The 26,116-nt window shown below is 34.8% G+C and overlaps 5 protein-coding genes across 7 annotated transcripts; 4 read left to right on the top strand and 1 right to left on the bottom strand.

Annotated features, from left to right (window-relative positions):
- Positions 1-4,649: 4,649 nt before the first annotated feature.
- Positions 4,650-8,936, top strand: LOC139856074 (calmodulin-binding protein 60 D-like). Of its 2 annotated transcripts, none has more exons than XM_071845310.1 (9): positions 4,650-4,720; positions 4,950-5,095; positions 5,420-5,495; positions 5,862-5,923; positions 6,474-6,967; positions 7,069-7,229; positions 7,330-7,533; positions 7,643-7,883; positions 8,050-8,936. In XM_071845310.1, exons 2-9 carry the CDS (start codon positions 4,980-4,982, stop codon positions 8,652-8,654), a joined length of 1,959 nt encoding a protein of 652 aa, XP_071701411.1. In that variant the 5' UTR covers positions 4,650-4,720; positions 4,950-4,979; the 3' UTR covers positions 8,655-8,936. The 2 variants fall into 2 exon arrangements, with proteins under 2 accessions (XP_071701411.1, XP_071701412.1); XM_071845311.1 differs by having other exon boundaries at positions 4,680-4,720; positions 4,958-5,095.
- A 4,157-nt stretch (positions 8,937-13,093) lies between these two features.
- On the top strand, positions 13,094-13,510 carry LOC139853645 (zinc finger protein 3-like). Its single transcript, XM_071843023.1, has one exon. The coding sequence runs from the start codon at positions 13,094-13,096 to the stop codon at positions 13,508-13,510; it is 417 nt and encodes a 138-aa protein (XP_071699124.1).
- Positions 13,511-15,968: 2,458 nt separating this feature from the next.
- LOC139853644 (beta-1,3-galactosyltransferase pvg3-like) lies at positions 15,969-16,907 on the top strand. Its single transcript, XM_071843022.1, has one exon. The coding sequence runs from the start codon at positions 15,969-15,971 to the stop codon at positions 16,905-16,907; it is 939 nt and encodes a 312-aa protein (XP_071699123.1).
- A 1,572-nt stretch (positions 16,908-18,479) lies between these two features.
- On the top strand, positions 18,480-19,424 carry LOC139851453 (beta-1,3-galactosyltransferase pvg3-like). The gene has a single exon (XM_071840496.1). The coding sequence runs from the start codon at positions 18,480-18,482 to the stop codon at positions 19,422-19,424; it is 945 nt and encodes a 314-aa protein (XP_071696597.1).
- Positions 19,425-19,990: 566 nt separating this feature from the next.
- LOC139852657 (mitochondrial outer membrane protein porin 4-like) lies at positions 19,991-24,979 on the bottom strand. 2 transcript variants are annotated; one of them, XM_071841977.1, is made up of 7 exons: positions 24,747-24,979; positions 23,308-23,409; positions 22,544-22,611; positions 21,735-21,845; positions 21,491-21,577; positions 20,766-20,974; positions 19,991-20,456 (listed from the first exon to the last, which is right to left on the bottom strand). In XM_071841977.1, exons 2-7 carry the CDS (start codon positions 23,354-23,356, stop codon positions 20,150-20,152), a joined length of 831 nt encoding a protein of 276 aa, XP_071698078.1. In that variant the 5' UTR covers positions 23,357-23,409; positions 24,747-24,979; the 3' UTR covers positions 19,991-20,149. The 2 variants fall into 2 exon arrangements, with proteins under 2 accessions (XP_071698078.1, XP_071698080.1); XM_071841979.1 differs by lacking the exon at positions 24,747-24,979 and adding an exon at positions 21,962-22,079 and having other exon boundaries at positions 23,308-23,372.
- Positions 24,980-26,116: the final 1,137 nt, after the last annotated feature.

The raw sequence follows: 26,116 nt of genomic DNA, 5'->3' as shown, positions 1-26,116 counted from the left end.
CGATCGCATGGGAATTACACTGCCCAGCCATGCGATCGCATGGCAGTGGAAATCAGGCCAGGTCTATAAAGCTCGCAGTTTTGTTCGAATTTATATATATTTTTTTTCTTCTCAAATCTCTCTGTCTCTCAATTATATTTATTATTATTATTATTATTATTATTATTATTATTATTATTATTATTATTATTATTATTATTATTATTATTATTATTATTAATATTATTATTAATCTTAATATTATTAGTAGTAATATTATTAATTAGTATTATACATAAAATACTACGACGAGGTCATGAGCATGTCACTTTCAAAATGGGTTTTTGAGCGGGATAGAGTTAAGAAAACTATGGGTTATAGCTATGGAGGTTATGGGTAATGTTCATGAGTATTGTTTGCAAATCAAACCTAGTGTTTATCATCTCTGTTGCGTCTACGTACTTTCCTGCAATATTGAATCACAATATTGATACGTGAGTATTCATATCTTATCTTTTATATATTAATTGTGTATCCATGTCTAGTGCTCGAGTATATATATTTATACATGCTTGTATGCTAAATTTCGTCGTTAAACAGTTTATAATGAATCACGAATTAAATACATATATTACTGGTAAAAGGTATATGATATACATGTTTTTGGAAAGCTGGCGAAAAATCAATAACTTTTCATTTAGATACCGAATAGTTTCGATGAACGTATTAAAAGATATGATCAACTGAATTATGATTGACGTTAATTGAAATTGCTTTTGAATCTGCAATTAAGATTTAAACAACTTGTTTATAAGATTGATAAAATGGATTTTTGGATATTACCAACCGAGTAAATGAATTCTTATATAAGGTACGTCTCGTTTTGTTAAACTATTGTCAAAATTGACTTTTTGAAACAACATTGGATAACTTTTGTATGTCGATATAGAGCATTAGGATTGTGATACACTATAACCTGACCTAGCTTGATAGACATTTATTGACCAACATATGTTCTCTAGGTTGAGATCTACGATTATTTGGTAATCCGAGTTTCGGTCACATTACGATGAACAACTTTATGTGCTGCTAAGGTGAGTTTCATATGCTCCCTTTTTAATTGCTTTTGCAATCTATATTTTTGAGCTGAGAATACATGCACTTTATTTTAAAAACAATGGATACAAGTACATACTAAATTCTACACTGAGTTTGAACCGAAAATCCCTTAGCTTTGGTAACTAGTAACTGCCAGTTATAAGAACTGGTGGGCGCGAGTAGTAGTATATGGATCCATAGGGCTTGATATCCCCATCCGAGCTAGAGCGCTAGCCTTTTAACGGACGTATGCTATTTGAGAAGCGTACACGTTGGTTTGCGTGTATTATTAAGATGATTATACAAAGGGTATAAAATATATATACGTTAAGTTTAGTTACCAGGGTGCTCAATTTCGTAGAATATTTTGATAAACGTTTCTGGATGAAACAACTGAAAACTTGTGATTCACATTTACATACAGATTATACGAAACAATAAAACTATGAACTCACCAACCTTTGTGTTGACACTTATTAGCATGTTTATTCTCAGGTTTACTAGAAGTCTTCCGCTGTTGCTTATATGTTAGATAAGCTATGTGCATGGAGTCTTACATGACATACTTTTCAAGGAAACGTTGCATTTACCAAATCATCACCATGTATCTTATTTTGACTGCATTGTCAACGAAAGTACTATTGTAAACTATTATTTACGGTGATTGTCTATATGTAGAAATCATCAGATGTCGAAAACCTTTGATTTAAATATTCATTTATGGTGTGCCTTTTCAAAAGAATGCAATGTTTACAAAACGTATCATATAGAGGTCAAATACCTCGCAATGAAATCAACGAATGGCGTATTGTCCATATGGATTTGGAGCGATCGTCACACCCACACAAAAAGTAACGCAGCCAACTGAGAAAACCCCTAATGAGGTTCGAAAGCAAGACGTTATGAAATCTTAATATACCACTTAGCAAGGTGCACTCCATTTATCTTTCTATTATTTTGTGCCACCGGTGATCTAAAATTCTAACTTTTGTCAATGAAGGTTATTGAATTGTACATTTTTTAATGCATTTTATCATTTCCATATAAAATAAAAGTTAAATTTTATAAGAAAAAAGCGATTTGTGAGATATTTCTCTTCATCCTTGGTGGCAAAATGTATTTGTCTTCTTCACTTTCAAAGTGCAATGTAAAATACGAGTAATTAAAATTTCCATCATTTTTTTTCCTAAGCCTTCGTCTCTCCTAAATGCTCGATGATGTGAGGTGATCTCTTTTACATCATGGTTAATAGGGAGTGCGAGGGAGGATTTTTTACGTCGAGGAAGGATGGACACTGTAATATCGATTCGTGTGGTATTCGTGTAACTTCGTTTTTGTTTTTCAACTTTCCAGATAATTGGATTCGTAATGATTGTTGGACATTATTCGATCAATATGGTGTAGTTAAAGACGTGTATCTAGCTAGGAAAAGATTATGGAGCGGTCAACGGTTTGGTTTCGTTAGATTTGATAGTATTCGTGACGTCGATTCTTTCGCTAAAATCCTGAACTCCATTCAAGTAAAAGGAAGGGGGATTCGTGTCTATAAAGCCTTGGAGAGGAAAAAGGTTAGCAACGTCCGATCTAGTCTTGATGTGGATAATCAGAAAAGCGTTAAGAGAGATGTCCCCCAGAGTTGTTCAAACTCGAGTTTCGTCTCTCCAATGTTACCAAAGTGGGGTGGTGGCTCTTTTTTCAATGTCGTTACAGGGGATAATCTAATCCTAATAAATTATGGGTGTCAAATTCCAGATGGGATTCATAAGGCTTGCAATTCACGTGAAGCTTGCGGAACTACCACCCCCATTGAAATTAAGGTTGGTGATATGCTTCTTGTTTTTAATCTCCCTGAATCGGTAAGTAACCATAACTTCGTGTTTAACTTCAATAAAAATCGAATGTCTTAGACCTTGATTGAAGTCCCCGAAGTAATTAATGAAGCTAGCAAATATTCAAATATGAATTCTAAGGAGCCATCGTTGGGGGTACTGTGTTCTGTGAACATGAACCCATGTTTGAAGATGTGAAATCACTCTTTTGGTCATGAGGGTCACTCTGATGCTTCTAATGAGCCTTTTAATAAAATGTCAGATAGTAGTATAAATGGAAATTCTCCATTAACCGAAGTTCATAGTAATGAAAGTTCTAATGAGGTCATAATTCAGGAGATAATCAATGGTGAGGATTGTGACTAGAACTATGGTTCTTCGGATGATTTTCCGGCGATGGATTCTGTCACCGGTGATAAGGTCGAGGAAATTCAAACGTCGCATGGCATAAATTCTAGTGGGGTTTCGAGTGGAAATAAAGTGCATGGTATTTTCGATGTTGAGGTTGGTTCTAAAAAGGAGGCGCGTGATGTTGGCATTGAACGTGGCTCCAAAAATGATTCTGCTGGGACTTCTAAATTATCAGGCCCTGTACCCAAGGTGGAGTTATTTGGGGACTAAAGGGACTCTTCGAATCATAATAGTGATGTCCCAAAAGTAAAAAATGATTCTTTTGTGTAACAATTCGAGAAGAGCATTTAACGATGTTAATTTAAAGTCTTCAACCCCCTTTCGTTGTAAAAGAAAAAAATTATTAATATTTAAACACCACCTATATAACTACATCATGGACAAAAAGCGTAAGAAAAGAAAAAATGATCATGATCAATGTAGATGGTTCGAGCAGGCTATAATTAAAAGGGTGATCGCAAGTTTGGAAAATGCTGACAATGGCGTAATTATGTTTCGTGGCTCATAGGTTTTGTTTGGCTATCAAGGCTCGATGTAGTTTTGTAGGTCTTGTTTTGTTTCGTAGCTCGTTGTGCTATATCGTGGGTGTTGTCATCGTGGTCTCTTGTGTTTTTGGAGTTGGTTTCGTGTAGTGTAGGTTTTTGGGTCGTGTTCCTTGTGTTATTTCGTGTATTATCTAGCTTCTCGCTAGTTTTTTATATATAAATTTCTTGCCTTTCAAAAAAAAAAAAAGGTTAAATTTTATAAACATTACTGTAAAAAAGTAACAATCCGTAATAGGTTCATATAATTTTTTTTATAAGACGACTTGTAACGGTATCTTGGTGACGCCGTGGGGATGATGTGGCAAGGAGAAACGCCACCCCACTTGAAGTATCAAGGCGTGGCCAATGGTAAAAGTGGGCTTGGCCGTGGCTCTGCAACGAAGCAACCCACACCCGTGGTTCAATTATTTTAATTTTTTATTAATTTAAAATATTATTTTATACCCCTTTTTAATACTTAACCCAATTATATTTTAACACATCATCACAATACTCTCAACCCACACCAAAAACCCACACAACCACTACTTCACAAAAACAACTCACACATCCTAGTTATTAAAAAAGTACAAAAAAACAACTCACGCCACCGACCGTTACGAATGATGTAACCAAAGAGGAAAAGGTCCGTGAGATGCAACTCAACCCGAACTTTGGAGTCTAGCAACCAAATCTGACGTGGCATTGTACGGATCATCTCATCGGATCCAACGGTTAAAACAAATCCAAATCCGAAACAAGATGTAAATAAAACCAAAACCTTTAGCAGCTTACGACACTCGCTAGTCGTCATAGACGACCCGTAGTATTCACTGTGTTTCAGTTAGAGAATTTCATTAGACTTCAATTTCACACCAGGTATATATTTTACTTTCATTCTTATTTATTTAATTTATTTTTCATTTATTTATTACTCCGTAGTTGTCTACAATTATTGTTGATTTGTAAATGTAATATACTGTTTTATGATTTCAATTTCCAGATTATTTATTTTATTATTAGGGTTTTTCTCTAGATACAGTGGATCTCGGACGTGATAAAATAATATTTAGGGTTTCGATTTCTGTTTTTAATTGGTGTATTTTAGGGTTGTAGATAGTGATTAGGGTTTGAAGAAATGCAGACTAGGAATATGGAGAGGAAGAATTCGATTAGGGAGAGGGGCAAAAGAGGTTTGGATGTGGAAGATGACCAGCAGCAGCAACCGGAGCGTAAACGGCCGGCTTTAGCTAGGTAATAATTTGAGTGTGCTAGTCGATTCGTTTTGAAATTTATCTTATTTTATTTTTATTTTGTTGCAGTTTTGTGATTGAGATCCTGTTTATAATTTATAATTAGATTTTTTGTTATGTGAATATTTTTTTTTTTTAATTTGTATTTGGAGTGTACATATTGAAGATAATGGAATTACTTTGGATCAGTGTCCTTAAAGTTTGTTTGCCCGTTCATCTTTTCGTGAAAAGCTTATCTCGAGCTTCCGTTTTGATAATTAAATAACTGTCTTGTTGTAAAACATTTTAGGGATTCCACTATTGACCTATAAAATTATTGGTGCAGTGTAATTGTGGAAGCTTTGAAGGTGGATAGTCTCCAGAAGCTTTGTTCATCCTTGGAACCTATTCTTCGTAGAGTTGTAAGATGTCACTTTATGTATTTCCCCTTTCTAATTATTGCATCCTACTAGTTTACTTTTTCTTATTCATCGGTTTATTTATATGGACTATTGCTATAAGGCAATAGAGTAGAAATCTGTATCAAATTATATATTCTGATTATCCATGTAATGCTGTTGTATTCTAGTTTTAATTATAGTATCAAAGTTTACTTTTAATACTCTGTTTTTACTACGATTAATAACTTTAACTATTTGAAGTAAGGGAACTAAAGATGGCCCTGTTTCCAATTTTTTACATGTTGCAAATCCCATTACAAGTCACATAGAGTTTATACTGTAACTTTTTTAGCCTTTGATCAGTTCACATGCCAATTTCGTGAACAGGTTAGTGAGGAAGTAGAAAGAGCTTTAGCAAAACTGGGACCAGCTCGCCTAACTAATGAAAGGTTCGTGATTGTTTTTTAAGGACTAAAATTGCATAAATAAGTTAGTAGTGGCCACAATGATCGCGTGGTAATGTTGTGTTAGTACTGCTGTATACATTCTGAATCCCATTAGATGACCAAGACTTGCATATCCCTAAATACTAAGTTGAGCACAATGAGCCATGCGTCATCGACACTCAGATTGGGCTGGTAAAAATTCAAAAATAACCATTATATCATTTCCCCCCCCCACCATTTTAGAAGAGTAACTGGATTTTGCTTTCAGTTTTTATAACCCTTACTGGGTAACATATGTATTTATCCACTGATACCTGTGCTTGAAAAAAGAAAATTTCTACTATGTCCTTACAATTTCAAAGCCTCAACTCTCTCCCTCTAAATAGCCTTTTTCTCCCCTGCTTATCTTCTTTGTAGAGTTGGACATTCGACTGAGCGATCCCAGAGCTAACTAAACATTATTTCGGACTGTGTATATAACACATGAATCTATTTTTAAGCAAAGTATCACTTTAAATTAAGCAGATAATTTCTTCATCTTTTAACTATTCAGGGCTTCACCTAAGCGTATCGAAGGACCAGATGGCAGAAACCTGCAACTTCACTTCAGATCCAGGATGTCGTTACCCCTCTTCACAGGAGGCAAAGTTGAAGGGGAGCAGGGTGCTGCTATTCATATTGTCTTGATTGATGCTAACACCGGGCATGTTGTCACATCAGGACCCGAATCATCAATAAAACTAGATGTTGTTGTATTGGAAGGTGATTTCAACAATGAAGACGGTGATGGCTGGACTCAAGAAGAATTCGATAGCCATGTTGTAAAAGAACGTGAAGGGAAACGTCCATTGTTGACTGGAGATTTACAGGTCATGCTCAAAGAAGGTGTTGGAACATTAGGTGAGTTGACTTTTACTGATAACTCGAGTTGGATCAGGAGCAGAAAGTTTAGGCTTGGTTTGAAGGTTGCGTCGGGATTCTGTGAGGGCGTACGTGTACGTGAAGCAAAGACTGAAGCTTTCACTGTTAAAGATCATAGAGGAGAATGTATGTTTTAGTTCAAATCAATTCAATTCAATTTGTTTTATTTCAATTTCAAGAAGTTTTTTATTTTTTATGTTTTTTTAAATTATCCTTCATATGGACAGTGTACAAGAAACACTACCCGCCTGCTTTAAATGACGAAGTATGGAGATTAGAGAAAATTGGCAAGGATGGATCATTTCACAAGAGGCTAAATGCAGCAGGGATCTTTTCAGTTGAAGATTTTTTACGTCTTGTTGTTAGGGATCCCCAGAAACTACGTACAGTAAGTGTATATATATATATTATATATTATACAAGATACAAGATTTATATATTGCATTATAGTGTGTTGTTTTATTGTTTAATTCTTTTTATTTTTTTAGACTCTTGGAAGTGGCATGTCAAATAAGATGTGGGAGGCTCTATTAGAGCATGCTAAAACATGCGTCTTGAGTGGGAAGCTTTATGTGTATTATTCGGATGATAACCGAAACGTTGGTGTTGTTTTCAACAATATCTATGAGCTAAGTGGTCTTATTGCTGGTGACCAATATCAACCAGCTGATTCTCTTTCTGATTCCCAAAAGGTTTTTGCTACATCGGCTATATCACATTATTACATATTACATACGGAGTATTACATATTACATATTACATTACATATATTATTAATTTATTTGGCTTTTTTTCTTGCAGGTATATGTGGACACATTGGTTAAGAAAGCATACGATAATTGGAATCAAGTTGTGGAGTATGATGGCAAGTCACTTATGAGCTTTAAGCAACCTAATAAGAGGTCGTCGGGTGTATCTCGGAATGATTATTCGGTTGGGTCGATTGAGTATCAAAGATCTTCGAATAATCAGCTAATTCCACCACGTGGGCCCGTGGTTGGTTCCTCCGAGTCTCTCTCCGTTGATTCAAACCTGTTATTAGGTGGTAAACCGTACCCTTTTTTGTTAATCATGCTTCCTTGTAACATAGGACACTAATTGACCATAACAAATATGCCCAAAATTTCATTTTCTATTAAAATTTATTACTCTCTTAACTGGGATACTAATCTACCATGTTGGATACTCTTTATTTCACTTGGTTTCAGGTTATAATGACAATATGGATAGTGTGTATCAAACCGGGCCACAAGTTATGAACACCAATACACATGGTCAATACGACATGGGTTATTCTTCAAATGGTCGAACCCATATTCCAAATTCTCATCAGATACAAAACAACGGGTACGATAATCGATCCAGTCTAGAGCTTGGTCCACCACAATCTTCATCATCATTATCGTTTCAGCCCACTAATTCATCTGTTCAGCAACCAAATATGAATAATCCCTTTAATGACTGGTCTCACAACAACGAGAACAACAAAGGGGTCGGTAACGACTTTATGTCAGAGGAGGAAATTCGCATGAGAAGTCACGAAATGCTTGAGAATGACGATATGCAACAACTTCTTCGACTGTTTAGCATGGGCGGTGGTCATGCAAGTAACGTGGCGGAAGATGGGTTCTCGTTTCCGCCGTTTATGCCGTCGCCGGCGCCAAATTTCGACTTTGATGATGACCGGAGCCGCTCTGGGAAGGCGGTAGTTGGGTGGTTGAAGATAAAGGCGGCTATGCGTTGGGGTTTTTTTGTCAGGAAGAAAGCTGCTGAAAGACGCGCACAGATTGTAGAGTTAGATGACGATGAATGAAAATCGACAGTAAAAATTGGTTTAAACTGTCACTAATGACTTCACTCCGCAGTAAATTGTAGGGGGTTTCAGTATTTTGGCTTTTTGCATGTACAGTAAGAAGTACAATGTAGCAAACTTCTTCAAAGAAGATATGGATACATATGCTTATTCTTTCACTTTTTTCTTGTATAATTTGTTTGGTTTGTGAAAAAAATGTGTTATTGAAAACCAGGGAAGAATTGTTCTGGTGTAATGATAACTTTAGAAGTAAAACAATGTGTTTTCTATAAGCTTTGCTTCCTGCTTATTTTAACCCTTTCATCACCCATTATTATTGATCTGTATTTGTTATAGTTTTTTGGTCGTATTTATCTTTAATAAATCAGAGATGCTATTTGTGGCGATGAATATGTTGATTTAAATATATAAAATCCGACACATAACATGTTTGAATGTATGTTAAGCCATTAGATTTATTTTTCTTATTCAAGCTGCAGATTCATCAATCAATTTGGACATACCTTGTGTGTGTACTGAATCCGACACCTGACAAACATGTCTACAACCAAATGCTTAATAATATTCCCAAATTTGAAGTACGCCTTTTTTATTTATGTCTCCAAGATACGCATCCATACATCCATTTCATTATCTGCCATTTTCCATGTGACCTTCCGTATCACCGTATGAGATATTTATATAGTATAATAAACTATTATACATTGGACAAGTGTCCGATCAGTGTAACTATAACATTTAATTAAAGGCCCCAAAGAAACTTTTCTTATATTTATTTTTATTGTATTTTGTATATATTTATGATAGTACATAATATATGAGTTTGGTTGTCGAATTGTCGCTTATTTGAGCCTTTGAATTTATGTATTTTGCATGGATCAATTTTTTTAATATATCTAATTTTTTCATAACTAAGCATGGCTAGCTTAAGCGTATAGAGGTAAACAAGTGCCGAGTCATAACATTTGGCTCTTAGATTCTTTGTAATGGTTGGTTTTTAGCCCGATTCTAGCTTCTTGCTAGCGGGTGTTCTTCATGAAATTTTGCGGTTTCAAAAAAATAATAATAATAAAAATAATAATAACTAAGCATGGCTACCTTAAGCATTGAAGTTTAAATTTGTCCATGGTAAGCTAAGATCATTGTACCATAAACTTTCGATACTTATTTAGTTTATAATTTATTTTTATGTCAGAGCGATGAGAAAGATGAATTTGTAATTGATATTACACATTTAGCAAGTTCTTATACAAGCTACGGTTTAAGTGATTCAATAGCTCAAACGCTCGTAACTGAAATGACTAAATTTCATTTTTATTGCGAGGCCAATGTCCCTCCCCACTCATATATTTTTCCGTCCGTGACTAGCTTCATATATACGAGACAACATGTAACATCCCGCCTTTTTCCGTTTACTTTCCGTTTATTTATTTAAAGTCCGTTATATGATTATAACATCTTCCGTTAAATCGCGTTTTAAAATATCTCGTTTAGGTAATTCACGCACCCGCCTTTAAAGTCGAGGGACTAAACTTGCCAAGAGACCAAACTCTTGACTAGGTCAACTAGTCAACCATGAACTCTCATCCATTCATTCACCTCCTTCTCTCTTTCAATACTTCAACTTTTTCTCTCAAACACCAATTCAAAGATTCATCATCCATTTCCAATCTAGCAATCAAACATCAAAACAGATTACATATTTGGAATCCTTGCATCTTCCTCTTCAATTCCGTACCGATTTCATCAAGTTTGGGTAACTTTCTAAAATCACTAGATTCTTTGTTCTTGATGTTTTTAACTTATAAAAGTGTTAATTAGTGTCTATGGCTCAAGTCTAACATGAATATATGATTTGTATGCTCGATCTTGTTGTTTTAGTGTAACTAGCATGAACTTGAAATTTGGTGTGTTTGATCTTGTGATTTGGTTGCTTAAATGTTGTTAGATGTTAAAAGTGCATGTATTAAATGTGTTACTAGCTTCATTTTGATGTGTAGGTTGATTAAGAAAACATCACTAACATGATTATTGAATTTATGATTTTGAGTTAGGGTTTGATAGAGGTAAAATGAACTTTTGATGCACCAAATGCTATGAAATGTTGTTGGTAAGTGTTTAGTTGCAATGTGTGTTTAATTACCTTCGAAACGACATATCATATGTGTAAATTGGATTACCGAATCATGAAATGCATTTAATGAACTTGAATGTAATAAATGATGGGCATTTAATGCGATTTTAGTTGTTGAAAATGTTGAATTGATTGATGAAATGTGTTTAGTTGTTTTCCTCGTCAAAACACCTTTCCGATGATATAAGATACATGTTATGATTGTTTGCGGATCATAAATTGGGATTGTTTGAGTTTTGGTTCGTGCACTTGGGTAATTTCAGCAAGCAGGATCTGTATACTGATTTGGACGCCGTCCAACCATCTGGACGCCGTCCAGCCTTTCACATCTGGACGCCGTCCAAATGAACTAGCAGGGACTGATCCACTAGGTTATTTACCGTTTAATTATAACTATGCTACGCACCTCCGATTAACATGTAACTTGTTCTAACATGCTTATATATGATTAAAAACCTCAGAAAAATAGTTCGGGACCCGACCCGAACGTGTTGACTTTTTCGTTGACTTTGACTTGACCAAAGTTGACTTTTGTTTAAACTTAACCATATACTTATGCAATCATCCTAACATGCTTTTATATTTGAATCATGCATGAAACTTGGCAACGTGATTCACATGCTATATGTAATCGAGTCGTAACGAGCCATAAAACTAATTGAACAACTTTGACCCATCGTGTTTACCGTTATTGATACAACCTACTTGTTTAGGTCAAGACTAGCAATTGTCCTTGCACACGTTTACTTGTGAAGTACCTTTTTACTCGTGCACTCAAGGTGAGATCATAGTCCCACCTTTACTCTTTTAAACTTACATTTGGGATGAGAAAACATAAACGTTTCATTTTACAAAGTGAACACAAGTACGAAAACAAACATTCTACATACGAGTTAGAACAAAATCCTCAATTCGATTATCATTAGTTACACTTGCCGGGTGTAAGCGAGAACTTATGTTGTATGGCCATATGGGTTTGACAAACCCTCATTCGGACGGTTCGCTACCGTTATTCGGATGAAATATATTTTCGAGAAACAGTGTATGTTCTAACACTATTGTGATGGGGTTCTATGGATGTAAAGTTAAGCCTTGATAATTGGGTGCTCGTGATAACAAATTTTAGAATGGTTTACTATTATTTCAATGATATAAATCTTGTGGTTCATTTGTATTTACTTACTTACTTAAACCTATGATTTCACCAACGTTTTCGTTGACAGATTTCTATGTTTTTCTCAGGTCCTTGAACGTTTTGTGATACATGCTTCCGCTCATTATTTTGATACTTGCATTTGGATGTCGAGTATACATGCATACATGGAGCGTCTTTTGGCTACCTTTAAATTGTGTCGCATAGGTTTCATTTGTACTTTTAACGTTGTAACGTAACTTGTGGTTGAAATATTCTTGTAAACTTTGAAACAATCTTTACATTTGAAATGAATGCGACATATTTTTGGTCAAACGTTGTTTTAAAGACTTATGACCACGTAACGGGACCTAAGTAGACGGCGCCGTCAATGATGATTTTGTCGGGTCGCTACACAACAAGACTTTATATATTGTTGTTTCACTACGTAAGGGGCGGACCTAGTCTATATCCAGTGGTAGCACAAGTTATCACTGAAATATGCGATACAATGGAATTTTTTTGGGTTTTAAACTAGTGATACCACTGGACAATGTTAATTTTTTTGTGTGACACCATTGAATAGTGTACATTTTATGAGTTTTAAACTAGTGACACATGTAAATTGGATTATTAGATCTGCCACTGGACTACGTTATGTCTAATAAAAATATATATTTTATTTAAGTTGGCAGGTCTCACGCTCGGGAGACTTAATTACCCGAGATTTTACCTTCTATGGGGAGCCAATGTGCTCGTTCATAGGAGGGTTTCCATCGTTAAAAAAAAAAAAAAAAAAAAAAATTCATTGCCGACCGAGGAAGATGTTCACCAATCATGTAATAATTGTTTAACAATCCGTCATCTAATCTAATTCTAAATATATAAGATTTCAATTAACATTTCATACACCGACATGTAACTTGGTCCTGTCATTAATGGAGGCGACAACAATTCGATTGCCCATTCCTTTACCTTTCTCTCATTCAACATAAATAAATTTAAATATAAATACTCCTATATAAATAGGAAGGAGTAAGTGAGTAATTATATATTCTCATAATCACATCTAAACAAGCCTTCAACGATAGAGGTCCACTTAACTTCAAAGTAGCAAACTAGCAACCATTTATATAAGCTTAATTTATTCTCTAAATTTCATCCTTTATAATTATGAGTTTCTTCGATTTAAACCTACCCGAAAGCGATTGTGTGTTAGACCTCTTGCATGATTCTTCTGTTTCTTCTTCTTCATTAGGTAGCAACCCCGAGCAACGAGTTTTTTCATGCAAATATTGTAGGAGAAAATTTTATAGTTCACAAGCACTTGGTGGACACCAAAATGCTCACAAGTTCGAAAGGATGTTAACCAAGAAGAGTAGATTCTTGAACGCGGGAGTTAAACTTTGGAACCAGACATCAGGTTCTGGTTCTGATGGTTCAAGCCATGACGCGGGAGTTAAACTTTGGGTGCACCCACCCTTTATGAATCAGGGACAAAATGTTGATAGGAGAGAAATGGATCATTATTATAGAGGTGAGAGTGTTCAAGAAGATTTTCATCAGCTTGACTTATCTCTTAGGCTTTGATCAAATAAATGAGTGTACTTCTTCGTTTGATTATCGATCTAATATTCATTATTCGATGAAGATGAGGGTACCCTATTTTAATACGGAGTACTATTTGTTATTTTAGCTAAAAGAAAAAAAAAATCTGTGTAACATCCATAGCAAATGCTAATGTGTTTAATGAGATCAGCATGTTATTTTGATGTACAACTATTATCGATATAAGCATAAGTAATAACTTAGATACTTCTCGACTTGTTAACGACAACTCTTAAAGAATGTCATAAAAATGGACAAAATATGCATCAACTAATTAACAAATAACCATCACTACTTTAGTACCACAACTTTCAACATAAAATGAATCATCTCTCTATAGCATTTCTGAACTTTGCTAAATATATAATGACACACTTGCAATATTGTTCTAAGTTTTTAACCTAAACCTCAATTTGTTTCTTGTTGAAGTCGTTAATTACCTATGATCATTTATGTCGGGAAATCGGTTTCGTAAGTAAAAGTGACCAAAGTCATCCTAGCTAACGCACCGCATTGAGGTACAAGTCAAGCTCGTACCCATCTTGATCATCTACGTGTTAAGGTCATGACGAGCTCGGGCAATGAGTCTGTGAAGAAGGAAAATGTCTATACCGCTACAAATAGCAATTGACCAAAGTATCCTTGACCAAGCTGGTCAACTCAGGCTTTATTTCATAAATTCCAAGGACATAATGGTCTATTTATAATCTTATTGTGGAATAGTACTACAAATTAGGCTAAGAACCACCACCTATGCATCCTTTCTGTTGACAATTTGCAAAACTGATCTTCAACTCATGCTGCATACATTTCTTTAGAACCGTCCACCAAGGGCACAATTGTCTATTCACACCTGGTAATGTGTAATTCAAAGTGACTTGTACTTTGGGTATGTGTAGCCTCTTGTCCTAGTATATATGGATATGTTTGTCCATTACACCTACCTCTCGAATGGGATACTTTTAGTATCGAGGGATATATTCAAGCGGTTTAAAGATTCGAATAATCTTAAAAAACATTTAGTAAGGCCAACAATAGGCATAATTTTAAGTGGTCAACGTTCGAGCTAATTGGTTAATTGTTTTCTATATCAGAAAATGAAAGAGATAAATGTATGTTTATAAGTTAGGGAACCTCTCTCTATCACCAATTGATTTTAGAGTACCGTGAAATTCATGAACTTATATGATAAAAAACCATAATTGATCAAGTTACGGAGTACTTTTTATGCGTAAATATATAAGAATTAAATTAAATAAATAATTATAATAAATGGTGACTTCCTATTTTTCCTCTATAACATGACCAATCATGTTAAAAAATTGCTAGAGAGGATTCTTTAGTTGCATGCATTCGCTTTCTGTACCTCATCACATTAAGTGCATTTTAATTTTTGCATGCCTATATGACACATCTAACATAAGTAAATAAGGTAGCTAGTTCAAGTCTAAAGCAAGGCAACTTTGGATAGCAAGGAAGCTTGACTTTACAACTCACATATTAATAGTGAATGGACTAAACTAACTTTTGGAGCAGAACGGAAAGAATGGTGAATCGAGTGTTGAGGCCTAAACCCTAAGGCCCCGTTTGGCTGACGGAATTCAATGGGATTCCGGCGGAATCTGAATTGAATTTAGACACGACGCATGTTTAAATTCAATTCTAATTCCGCCGGAATCTCATTGGATTCCGTGAGTCAAACGGAGCCTAAACATTTTAATTGTTTATTCAATTAATGTGTCCACCCATTCTGATTATTCCTGAATTAGCTACATAACTAGAAAGGAAGCCACGTGCTAGTGCAACTTTCCACTTTACTGTCGAAGATGATGAATAAGTCTTACCTTTTGTATTTTGTAATCATAATGGTCTCGAGTCTATATTGAGTAGTTACTAGGTGATAGCATCCGATTCTAGCTCGGTATCATAGTGCTAGGCATCTTGTAACGAATCTTGTAAATTTTGTGCTTTAATATATTTGCAGTTAAAAAAAGAAAAAAAAAAAACAAAATAAGTCTTACCTTTTCCTCGTTCGATTCCAGTCACAGCCTGATAGTATAAACTTTACAAGTAGTATAAACTTTAAAAGGTCAATAATGTGTAAGTACTGAAGCAGTCTACACGTACATGTTCTTACATATATGTCTAATAAAGTAATGATCACTTAAACAAAATATCCTTACGTTAACCAAATTATTATTATTATCCTTAATTAAGCTTAAGCAAAATAAATCTCCTTACGTTAATCGACTTTAAAGGTTAATTAGACCAATTTGAGTTTACTTTAAGCAAAACATCCTTAATTACGATAACCAAGTTTTCATCCAACAGTACACTTATCTTCATTAATGTGAAATTAACGTACATCAAAGTGTCTTTATATTTAACAAATCTCATACCTCCTTTTGTTTAATCAACCTCGTAAACCATATGATTCAATATGGATAACGTATCATTTCCTGGAAATCGAATCATAGTCATCGTTACATCTATCATATTCATTGTATCCTTGTTCACTTTAGCTTACGTATATGAAATTCGTTTCGAAAATATATCAAACTTCAGCAAATGTGCTATCTCTTCACCTTCTTCAAACATCACCTATTCACTTCCCATTATACCATCAGCAGAAGAAATCGACATACGAATCTTCATTGGAATACCAACAGTGGCAGACAAATACGAACGTCGCCACTTGCTCCGCCTCATTTATGGGACCCAGCCAGTTGTCGTAGGTGCAAAAATCGATTATAAGTTTGTCATCTGCAACCTAACAAACGAAGAACAGAGGATTTTAATATCACTCGAGATAATGCAATACAACGATACCATAATATTGAACTGTCAAGAGAACATGAACGAAGGCAAGACTTACGCCTATTTCTCAAGCTTGCCAGATATGCTGAAAAATGAGTTTGACTCGGTCAACCCACCGTACGATTATGTTATGAAGTGTGATGATGATTCTTATTTACGGTTTCCTAAACTGGTGGAGATCTTAAGACCATTACCGAGACAAGGCTTATACTTTGGGCTCTTTGTCTCGTGTCCTGTTCCGGAGTATTGTGTGGATTTCATGACCGGAATGGGATATTTGGTATCGTGGGATATAGTCGAGTGGATTAAAGATTCGGATATTCCAAAAAAACATCTTACAGGACCTGAAGATATAACTTTTGGAGACTGGATTAGAGAAGGACACCGATCGAAATTATGGTATAATGATACGGGTTATATGTATGATTATCCTGATCTTCGGCCAGATAATCATACAATGCTAGTACATAATCTCAAGACACAAGACAGGTGGATTCGGGCATTGGAGTTTTTCAATGTAACACGAGATCTGAAACCTTCAAAACTCTATCATATACCCTAGCTAGGGTTTCACTCGATCGATCCGTTTATGATTTCCTTAATACATACATACTATCCATATTAGTTATTATATATATAGTGAGAGGATACATACAGAACTTTTCATAGTAGAGAACTCAAAGAACCACATACAGACATCAGTCGGCAGATTGAAGCTTAGTCTGTGGTAGACTGAGCCTGTGTAAAATACAATGAGTTCTTTGGATTCTCTCCTATGCAAAGTTCTATGAGGATCTTGACCCTATATATAGTATGATTTTGGTACAATTAGTACTCTATTCGGATGTATGGCTTAATTTGGATTTTTGTCATTTGTTTATCCTAAACTAAATGAAAATTATAACAATGAACTTTCAAAATGTGCACATGAATATTGAAAATGGCTATTCATAATCTACACACTACAAATGAAATGTGTTTGAATGAGATTAATGTAAGAAAAGGAAGTGTAAGAGAAGCATCAAGTGATCCGGTACATACACTTGACTGCGAAATAAGTTTAAAATCTCCAAACATGCATCATTACACAGCTTTATGTCGGTATAGTTAGAAAGGAATACACAATTTCAGAACTGTCGAAAAAATATTCAGTAATTTTACTTACTGAATTAAGAGTTGTACAGAAATAGATTATAAGAGGGAAGTAAAAAGACGCTAATACACCATAAAATTAATTAGATATCAGGATGAGAGGCTCAACCTCTTATAACTGCTAGCATCAGTTATACCATAAACAAAAATCTTTGGACACCAATATTATAAGATGATGAATAAGTCTTACATGTTGCAGTTTTGCTCATTCGACTCTGGTCACAGCCTGATAGCAACGCCAATTGTCAATAGGGCATCGCAGTATTATTTGACAGGAAATACAAAATTTAAGGTAATATAAACTTAAAAAGGTCTGTAATGTAATGTGTAACTCAAGCAGTCTACACATGTTCTTGCATATATGCCTGATAATTACTCAAAGGTCTTAGACAAATTTGAGTTTACTTTAAGCAAATAATAATATATCTTTGGTTATCAGAAGCAGGTCAACTCAGGTTTTATCAAATTTTTATCTTTAAATTCCAAGGACACAATCGTCTTTTCATACCCTAAATTAGTTTGGAAATAAAGTTAGGCTCACAAAAAAAAAAAAAAGAGTCAAAACCACCACCCCTGCATCATTAATTTGTACAAAAAATCTTCAACTATAATTATATAAAAAACTGGTCAGCTCAAGCTCATATATCTATTAGACCCAAGGGCACAATCGTCCATTAGCACGCTAAGTGTATAATTCAAAAAGTGAGTTTACCTTTAGGCACTAGTCAAGCAACTATGTATTACTAATACCACCTTGTGTATACTTCAAGTTAGGCTCAAGATCACCACATTTGTTTCCCCTTGCAAAATACCAATAATACCCCAGAAAATAGTCAACTCAGGCTGCATCTCCATACATCCCAAGGGGGCAAATGCGACTTTTTCATCCAACACTAATCTTCATGAATGCGAAATTGACATCACAAAGTCTTTATATCTAAACAAATCTCATACCTCATTTTCTTAATCAACCTTATTCAATATGAAGAATGCATCAAATCCTGGAAATCGAATCAAAATCATCATCACATCTTTCATATTCATCGTGTTCTTGATCACTTTAGCTTCCGTAAACGAAATTCGATTCGAAAATGTATCAAACTTCGGCAAATGTGCCATCTCCTCACCTTCTTCAAACATCTCTTCACTTAAAATCACATCAGCAGAAGACGAAATACGAATCCTCCTTGGAATACCAACAATGGCAGACAACTACCAACGTCGCCACTTCCTCCGCCTCATTTATGGGACCCAGCCAGTCGTCGGCGCAAAAATCGACTTAAAGTTTGTCTTCTGCAACCTAACAAAAGAAGACCAAAGGATTTTAATAGCACTCGAGATAATGCAATACAACGATATCATAATATTGAACTGTCAAGAGAACATGGATAAAGGCAAAACTTACACATACTTCTCAAGCTTACCCGATATGATGAAAGATGAGTTTGACTCGGTCAACCCGCCGTACCATTATGTTATAAAGGGTGACGATGATACTTATTTCCGGTTACCGAAACTGGTGGAGACGTTGAGGCCATTACCGAGAGAAGACTTGTACTTTGGGTATTTAGTTCCGTGTCCTAATAAGGACCGTTGTGTGCATTACATGTCCGGAATGGGATATTTGGTATCGTGGGATATAGTCGAGTGGATTAAAGATTCGGATATTCCGAAAGAACATTTTGTGGGGCCCGAAGATAAAATTTTTGGAGAGTGGCTTAGAGACGGACGACGTGCGAAAAATAGGTATGATGCTAAGGGATATATGTATGACTATCCTGACCCGCCTACAAGATCTACACACGAGCTTTGGCCGGAGACAGTAGCAGTACACCGTTTGAAGACTCAAGAGAAGTGGATTCGAACATTGGAGTATTTCAATGTTACGCGAGATCTGAAACCTTCAAAATTGTATCATATACCTTAGTTAATGATGGTGATATATAATACATTTTTTGATAATTTTTTTGATATAAACAATAAGAGTACTATAATCTATTATATGTGTAATTTGGATCCCAAAATACATGGAATTTTAACAATGAAATTTCAAAACATACATGTAAATGTGTACAATCATGATGCCCACATTACATATGAAATTTGTTTTCTTTAGACTGGTACAACAAGAGGGGGTTAAAGAACATCAAATGATCAAAGTAAGCATGTTAGCGCGTTGGTCTCAAATCTTAAAACACATTCACACCATCACAGAGAGTTAAGTCAATTATTTGCAGCAATCAATCGTCAGATGAGACAATTATGCAATTATCAATAAGAACATTACCAAAAAACAGTGAAGAAAGTAATCATATAGCACAAACGCAATTTTGCAAAGAGAAAAATGCATGTGGGGAATAAAAGAAAATGATCATTGGATTATTAAGCTGAAAAGTATGATTTATGGGACAACTTATGTGTCCCCAACTCCCCATTATACAATCTAACATATTGCATGGGTTCCCCATTACATGAACATGAATGTTAACAAAATTGGGTAAATTTCCCCAAATGAAATTTATCATCAATATATGCTTTTGAATGTCAGAATATTCCAAAATCATTTTATCAAGCCTTATGTAAAATGTGGGCTTCTAACAATATATCCAAGATTTTATTTAACAAATTAAAGTGATCCACCTGAGGAAAGTATCAAGGCTTCAGAACAAGTGCCAGACCCCACTTGGGAGCCGGATCAGTTTTCTTGGTGTCGGATTCTACTGAAAAGGTAATCAATGATTTTGGTCGCCATTCTCGTTGGCACAGCATGGCTACTTTTCCATTGTCAGAGAACCTGGTTTTGACTGTGTTGTAACGGTCAAGAACATGAGCACTTCCAATTGTAAAACTGTTTTGTAATGTAGATAATCCACGTGTCATTTCAGCAACAACTTGAGTATTGTTTGAGGCATCCACAGAGTGTACATATGATGCTTTCAATGTTTGCCCTTTATCTGCCCTGCATTTGTATCATTAAAAGGCTAATTACATCAAAAAGAAATGGTACGGGTAGCAATTTCAACAGATTCATTTAAAAAAAGACTCAATCCAGATTGCATGTACCTCAAACAAGCCAATTCCAAAAACTCAATTCATATGTGCTAATTTAGTGAAAATTTGAGAATTTGATTTCGAATAGCTCTACATCTTGTAAATATACAGATACTCATTCACATGAACAATAAACAAGACCATCATGGCATCATCAATGGAAAGCAACACAACTGATGTGAATTTACCAAGCAAAATTGAGTTTGGTTATACATACAGTATAAGGGCAACAGAGAGGTCCGGTTTGTTAAAGCTTATCCCAGCAGTGTATTTGGTAAAAGAAGCCGAGGCGGTATCAAACCCAACTTTACCACCGATAAGTATGTCCTCATGACCAACTGCTGCAGCAACATTTAAAAGTGGAGACGGGTTCAGTCCGATACTCGAATCAATGACAACTCGAGGATGAAGGTACTGAACATCAAGCTGAAAGCAAGTAGAAACAGCTCATATTAGTATTTTTATATGCTTATATGATGAATACCTGAAATTTACAAGTTGGGGTATTATCAACAACAAAGAAGATATCACTCATATGTATAACTGACTTAGTGAACTTATAAAATAAATTTTCCAGCCAATAAATACTTGTAAACAAACCCATTCAAGAAGCATTATGTGAACGCAAACACTACAAAACGTGTATAACAGTATAGCCCAGTTGATCATGTTGAAGAAATAAAAATTCCCTTAAAATCACCAAATAGCGCAAAAATAATAAAGACCCTCTAGAATGTTTGATATAAGAACTGCACCTCTAGTTTACACGCAAGTTAACGTTATTTTTCAATCCATCGAAAGTCTCATTATAAAATTCAAAAGTCTGAAACACGAATTGAATTACTATAGTATTTTACTTCAATGGTAACTGGAAAAGTAAGTCACCAAATACAGCATAAAAATTATACAAAGGATTATACTTTACAATTGAAAACCACTTACCTTTCCAGACTTATGATCAGGAACATCAAAGCTTAATACTGCTATTGCACATGGCATTACATCATTAACAGTTACTTTGGTTGACACCTGCAAAATGATAAAAACTCAAAAGTCTGACACACCATCTAATTAAGTAATTTAAAAAGGTTGGACTTCTTAATACAGTCGACCAATATTTTCTATCAGAAGCAATACAAAAAGAAACGTAGCACTACATTCTGGCAGAAAACCCATCAGTTCTTACATTTGAATATGTATCAACTTTTACATCTACAATGGTCCTGCCACTCTTGTACTGAGCACATATATCCCCAAGAAAGATTTGATCTTTTTTCAAACCAGTAGCCATCAGCCCCTGTAAAAAGTTTTAGTTAAAAAAAACACATGTGAATCACACCAAAAGCTAGTTGAAATATGAACTACGGAGTATATGAAATTAATGAGGTTTCCATTGAGTATGAGCAAAATTACTGCAGCCTTTCCGTTTCACATTTAAAGCCTACTCAGAATGACGAATGATATGGAGCCAGATTTTATGCTTAGATAAGAAGCACAGTTATAATTAATTCACCATGTCACAACGATGAGCCTACAAGGTGAATACAGGTAGCATATTATGACCAGTAAAAATTTAGGTTATCGTTTCAAAAGTATTAAATAACCTAAGTCTTTTATGCTTAAATTGCATTCCATATAAATTAAGTCGGTTGATTCTTACACTCCCATTTTTTATGCTTAAACTACAAAATTACTCCATCAATGCAAAAAAACATGTAGTGCAGGTTATGTGGTGCAAGTATCAAAAAGGTAAGTGTAAGAATCACTACCAAAAAGTTAAGGTGTCTAAACTAACAACAGTTATTAAGTAACAGGAAAAATTTTAAGTACAGACATTTAGTAGATAACTGCATAGTAAAAGTTCTTAAATTAAACATATCATTAAACATGTTTCCAAGCTTACCTCCATACTTAATCAAGATACAAACTATATACATTAGATGAACCATGTACGATGAGATAGATATGAATTAGATAAAATAACCATGCCCATACCATAGGAGTTGATCCAGGAACTGACAATACAAACTTGTGGTCATAGTTGTAATCTTTGGTCAACAGATCTGCATTAAGCAAGAACAATGGTCACCATCACTTTTATCTAGAGCAACTAGTAACTCCACTTTACATAAATAGATATAAGCATAGGCACTACATCAGACATCATGTTTACAGGAACACAAGTTCTATAACTTTCATGCATATTTACATACAAAGTTTACATAAAACATAAAGCACCGGATCTACATAAACCAAAGAACAATAAAATTGCTAAATTTGCAGTTATAGTAACTAGAAGGTAACTTTTAGCCTTCGATAAAGCATAATAACCATTCTAGGAAGGGCATTAAATAGAAATAAGAATCCACGTGCATTGGAATGGCTGATCCGTGGACAACTTCATATATCGTCTAAATGGAAGTTCACATTTCACACAAATCTTACGGATCTATTATAATGTCCCTAAATGCATACCACACAGACCTCCTTTTTCAGTAGTTCGTATCATTGACAGCATTATCTACCTGTGAACCATTATTGTAACATCAACCACTACAGAGTTGGGTTTTTCAATAGTTCTATAAGATAAACCTCATGGCATTGCTAGTTTCAGTTTATAGCAAAATGTATTTCTTTGGGCATTTTGGCAGCTCTGGAAAGAGATAGTTTATCAAGAGCAACGCTAGTCATTTTCTATAGAGAGTATCACATATGTAACATCATTAAGCTAACCGTATAACTAGATGAATGAAACTTACCTTTGGCTCTTTTGCCAATGTCTGAGAAGGGTGCTGGACCGTTACCCATTGTATATTACTGAACTATAATACAGCTTACAACTCCCAGCATCCAATCACAGCCTGAGAAGCACACCACGCGTCAATGGACCATCACGCAAACATTTGATAAAAATAAAAAAAACTATCTTAAAAGCAAAACTGTCAAGAGTATTCAACCTTTTACGCATGATTCATGATTGAAGACAAGTTTTGGATATAAAAAGTGCATGCAAATAAGTTAATGCAACATAGCTGTAACTACATCCACATATGCATGATTAATAGCATTTTATGATCTCGAAGAAACAAAGGCACTAAAGAACGAGTCGTAATCCATAGAGCAATGAGCCGATGAGCACCAAGGATGCATGGGACTATGGAAGCAGAAGGCTTGTACAGGGATTAGGTTCAACATCATAAAATAAAAGAGAAATACAGATGCAATGCGCTGATGTTTTATGCAGTTGGATGATAAATTGGGAATACAAAACACACATAATCAACTAATCGAGTATGACAACTGATTGCAAACAATCCATGAAACTCTACACTGACCCACACACTACAAACAACACAGACATGATCAAAAGAAATTGATAAAAAATCAGCAGAAACAAAATAAAAATATAAAAAAGAAAAACAACCGAAACAACAAGGAGATACATAAAAAAAAAAAGCAGAAGGGATAAGTAAGTCCGATCAATCATAACTTTAAGATAGGTAAAAAAAGAACAATGTAATCTTAGATAGTCGGAATGTAAATGTCTTGTCTTAAACCCACACTCTCCGCAATATATCCTAATTATTGTACACATTGTTTTACTCTTGAAACTCGAACATTGAAGCTTGAAAACCAAAACTTTAACAGAATAATAAATAACCAAGAGACAGGTCAAGTCATATGTTCCCGAAAACAAGAATCGAGCTGATGCAACTAAACCGCATTTAAAATGTTTTTCCTACTTCATAAATAATAACAATTTAAAATACATGTGTCATGTATGTATGCTGAAACAATGAGGAGGTCTGTACATGATCTTTAGAGTGGGATGTCCTTTTCAGATATGTGCGCACTAATCTAACAAAATCAGTGTGATGTAGTTTACATTATTCAAACACCCAAAGTGTTATACTACAATTAACAATATGCATTTTCTTCCTTTCAAACCCTAGCACTTCTGAGGCTAACCTAGACCACTCAACAAGCATTGTTATCATCACTATCATCGAAGTAATTACGAAATAAATCGAACAATACCTAAAAACCAGCAATAAGTTAATTATAATATTCAGACTACTCAATTCAATCACCGTATTTCAACAACGCATATATCATATGAACATGCGTCTAGTAATCACACCGAATTAAAACTACTAACTATATATATATGATATATATAATGAAGAAATTTACTCACATAGACACACGGAAGACAGCGGGAGATGAACAACAAGAATTAATATGAAGAAATGCGCAGATTATTTGTTGAGACAGATGCGCGGATGAGGTCTCTTTCGAAATAGGGTGTTCGTTTTGTGTGAAATTGAAGATACATGTATCTCTGGTGCCAGTGGCACTCTCGATATTCGTTGGCGGTGTGGAAAGCTACCGTGCACCGTAGTTGAGCTTAGTCGTCCAGATCCATCTGCTTGTTATTCAAGGCCAATATATGAACGTTTTGGTCAAATGTTGACCTTTTAATATGAAGACTTTGTGGCTATACAGGTAAATTAAGTTATTAACGAAAACACTCATTTTTCGAATGAACTATAGACTTGTCGAGTCTACAAAGCTTCGTAGGTGCTCCTCCTTCCCCTTTATCTTTTGCCCTGCCATGGCCAATAAATCCATAATGATCGACGAGTCGGAACATGTATGAATATAAACCCCTGAAAAAAGAAATGTGTGTAATTGACTACACAAGTGGCAAAGGTGTCTTGTGACCATGTGAAATAAGAATTATCTGTTTTGCGTTCACATAAGTTTTTCAATTTTTGAATGCTGCTAGAAAAGAATATGAATTTCACTTTTCTATCCCTAAACACATACACACATATGTGTGTTATGTAGTTCATTGTCACAGTTTTAATCTTTGTTCGCACAAGGAGCGGTGGCGGAGACTTTAATAATTTTACTAGCGAACATTGTTGCTAAAATGGTAAATGACATTGCTTTGAAGTCAAAATGAGTTGATAGATAAAGTTTCGAATGATTAATAAACATGGACAATGTCAAGCGTCGAATGCCACGTCACGCGTCGAATGCCACATTAGATACATCATCGTAGAGTATTGACCAACTGATTAATTTGATATTTCAGATGTTATTTAGTAAGGGCTTTGCTACAACGTAAACCTGTGGCACATGTTAATAATTTATTGGAGTCGATGTTTTTATAAATAAGTTAGAATGGATTCAAGAAATGTGAAAGTTCTTTTTTTTAGTAAAAACCGAACATATATTAAAAAGCAACTCATCAAAACGATGAGATTCCAAAATGGAGAACAAACGATTACACGGATAAGACCGAAACAACACACGAAACAAAAGGATCAAACATAACCTAAAGAAACAACACAAAATAAAGCCAACAAATATAAAGGCCAAATGAGACCACCATCAAAACACCTAGAAAATCACAATGAACATAGAAGAACACCTAAAAAGAAGCATTTGTGTCGCCCTCTTTCAACCCATTCATGTAGGAACAAAACTGCTTCAACTTCGAACCCGGAATAATGATTTTTTTACTTATTTCTTTCGGATTAATAAATTTTCCTTCCACAT

The sequence above is a fragment of the Rutidosis leptorrhynchoides genome, chromosome 6 (genome assembly GCF_046630445.1).
Source record: "Rutidosis leptorrhynchoides isolate AG116_Rl617_1_P2 chromosome 6, CSIRO_AGI_Rlap_v1, whole genome shotgun sequence".
Classification (NCBI taxonomy): domain Eukaryota; kingdom Viridiplantae; phylum Streptophyta; class Magnoliopsida; order Asterales; family Asteraceae; genus Rutidosis; species Rutidosis leptorrhynchoides.
The sequence above is the reverse complement of the archived record's forward strand: the minus strand, read 5'-3'. Positions and strand labels throughout refer to the sequence as shown.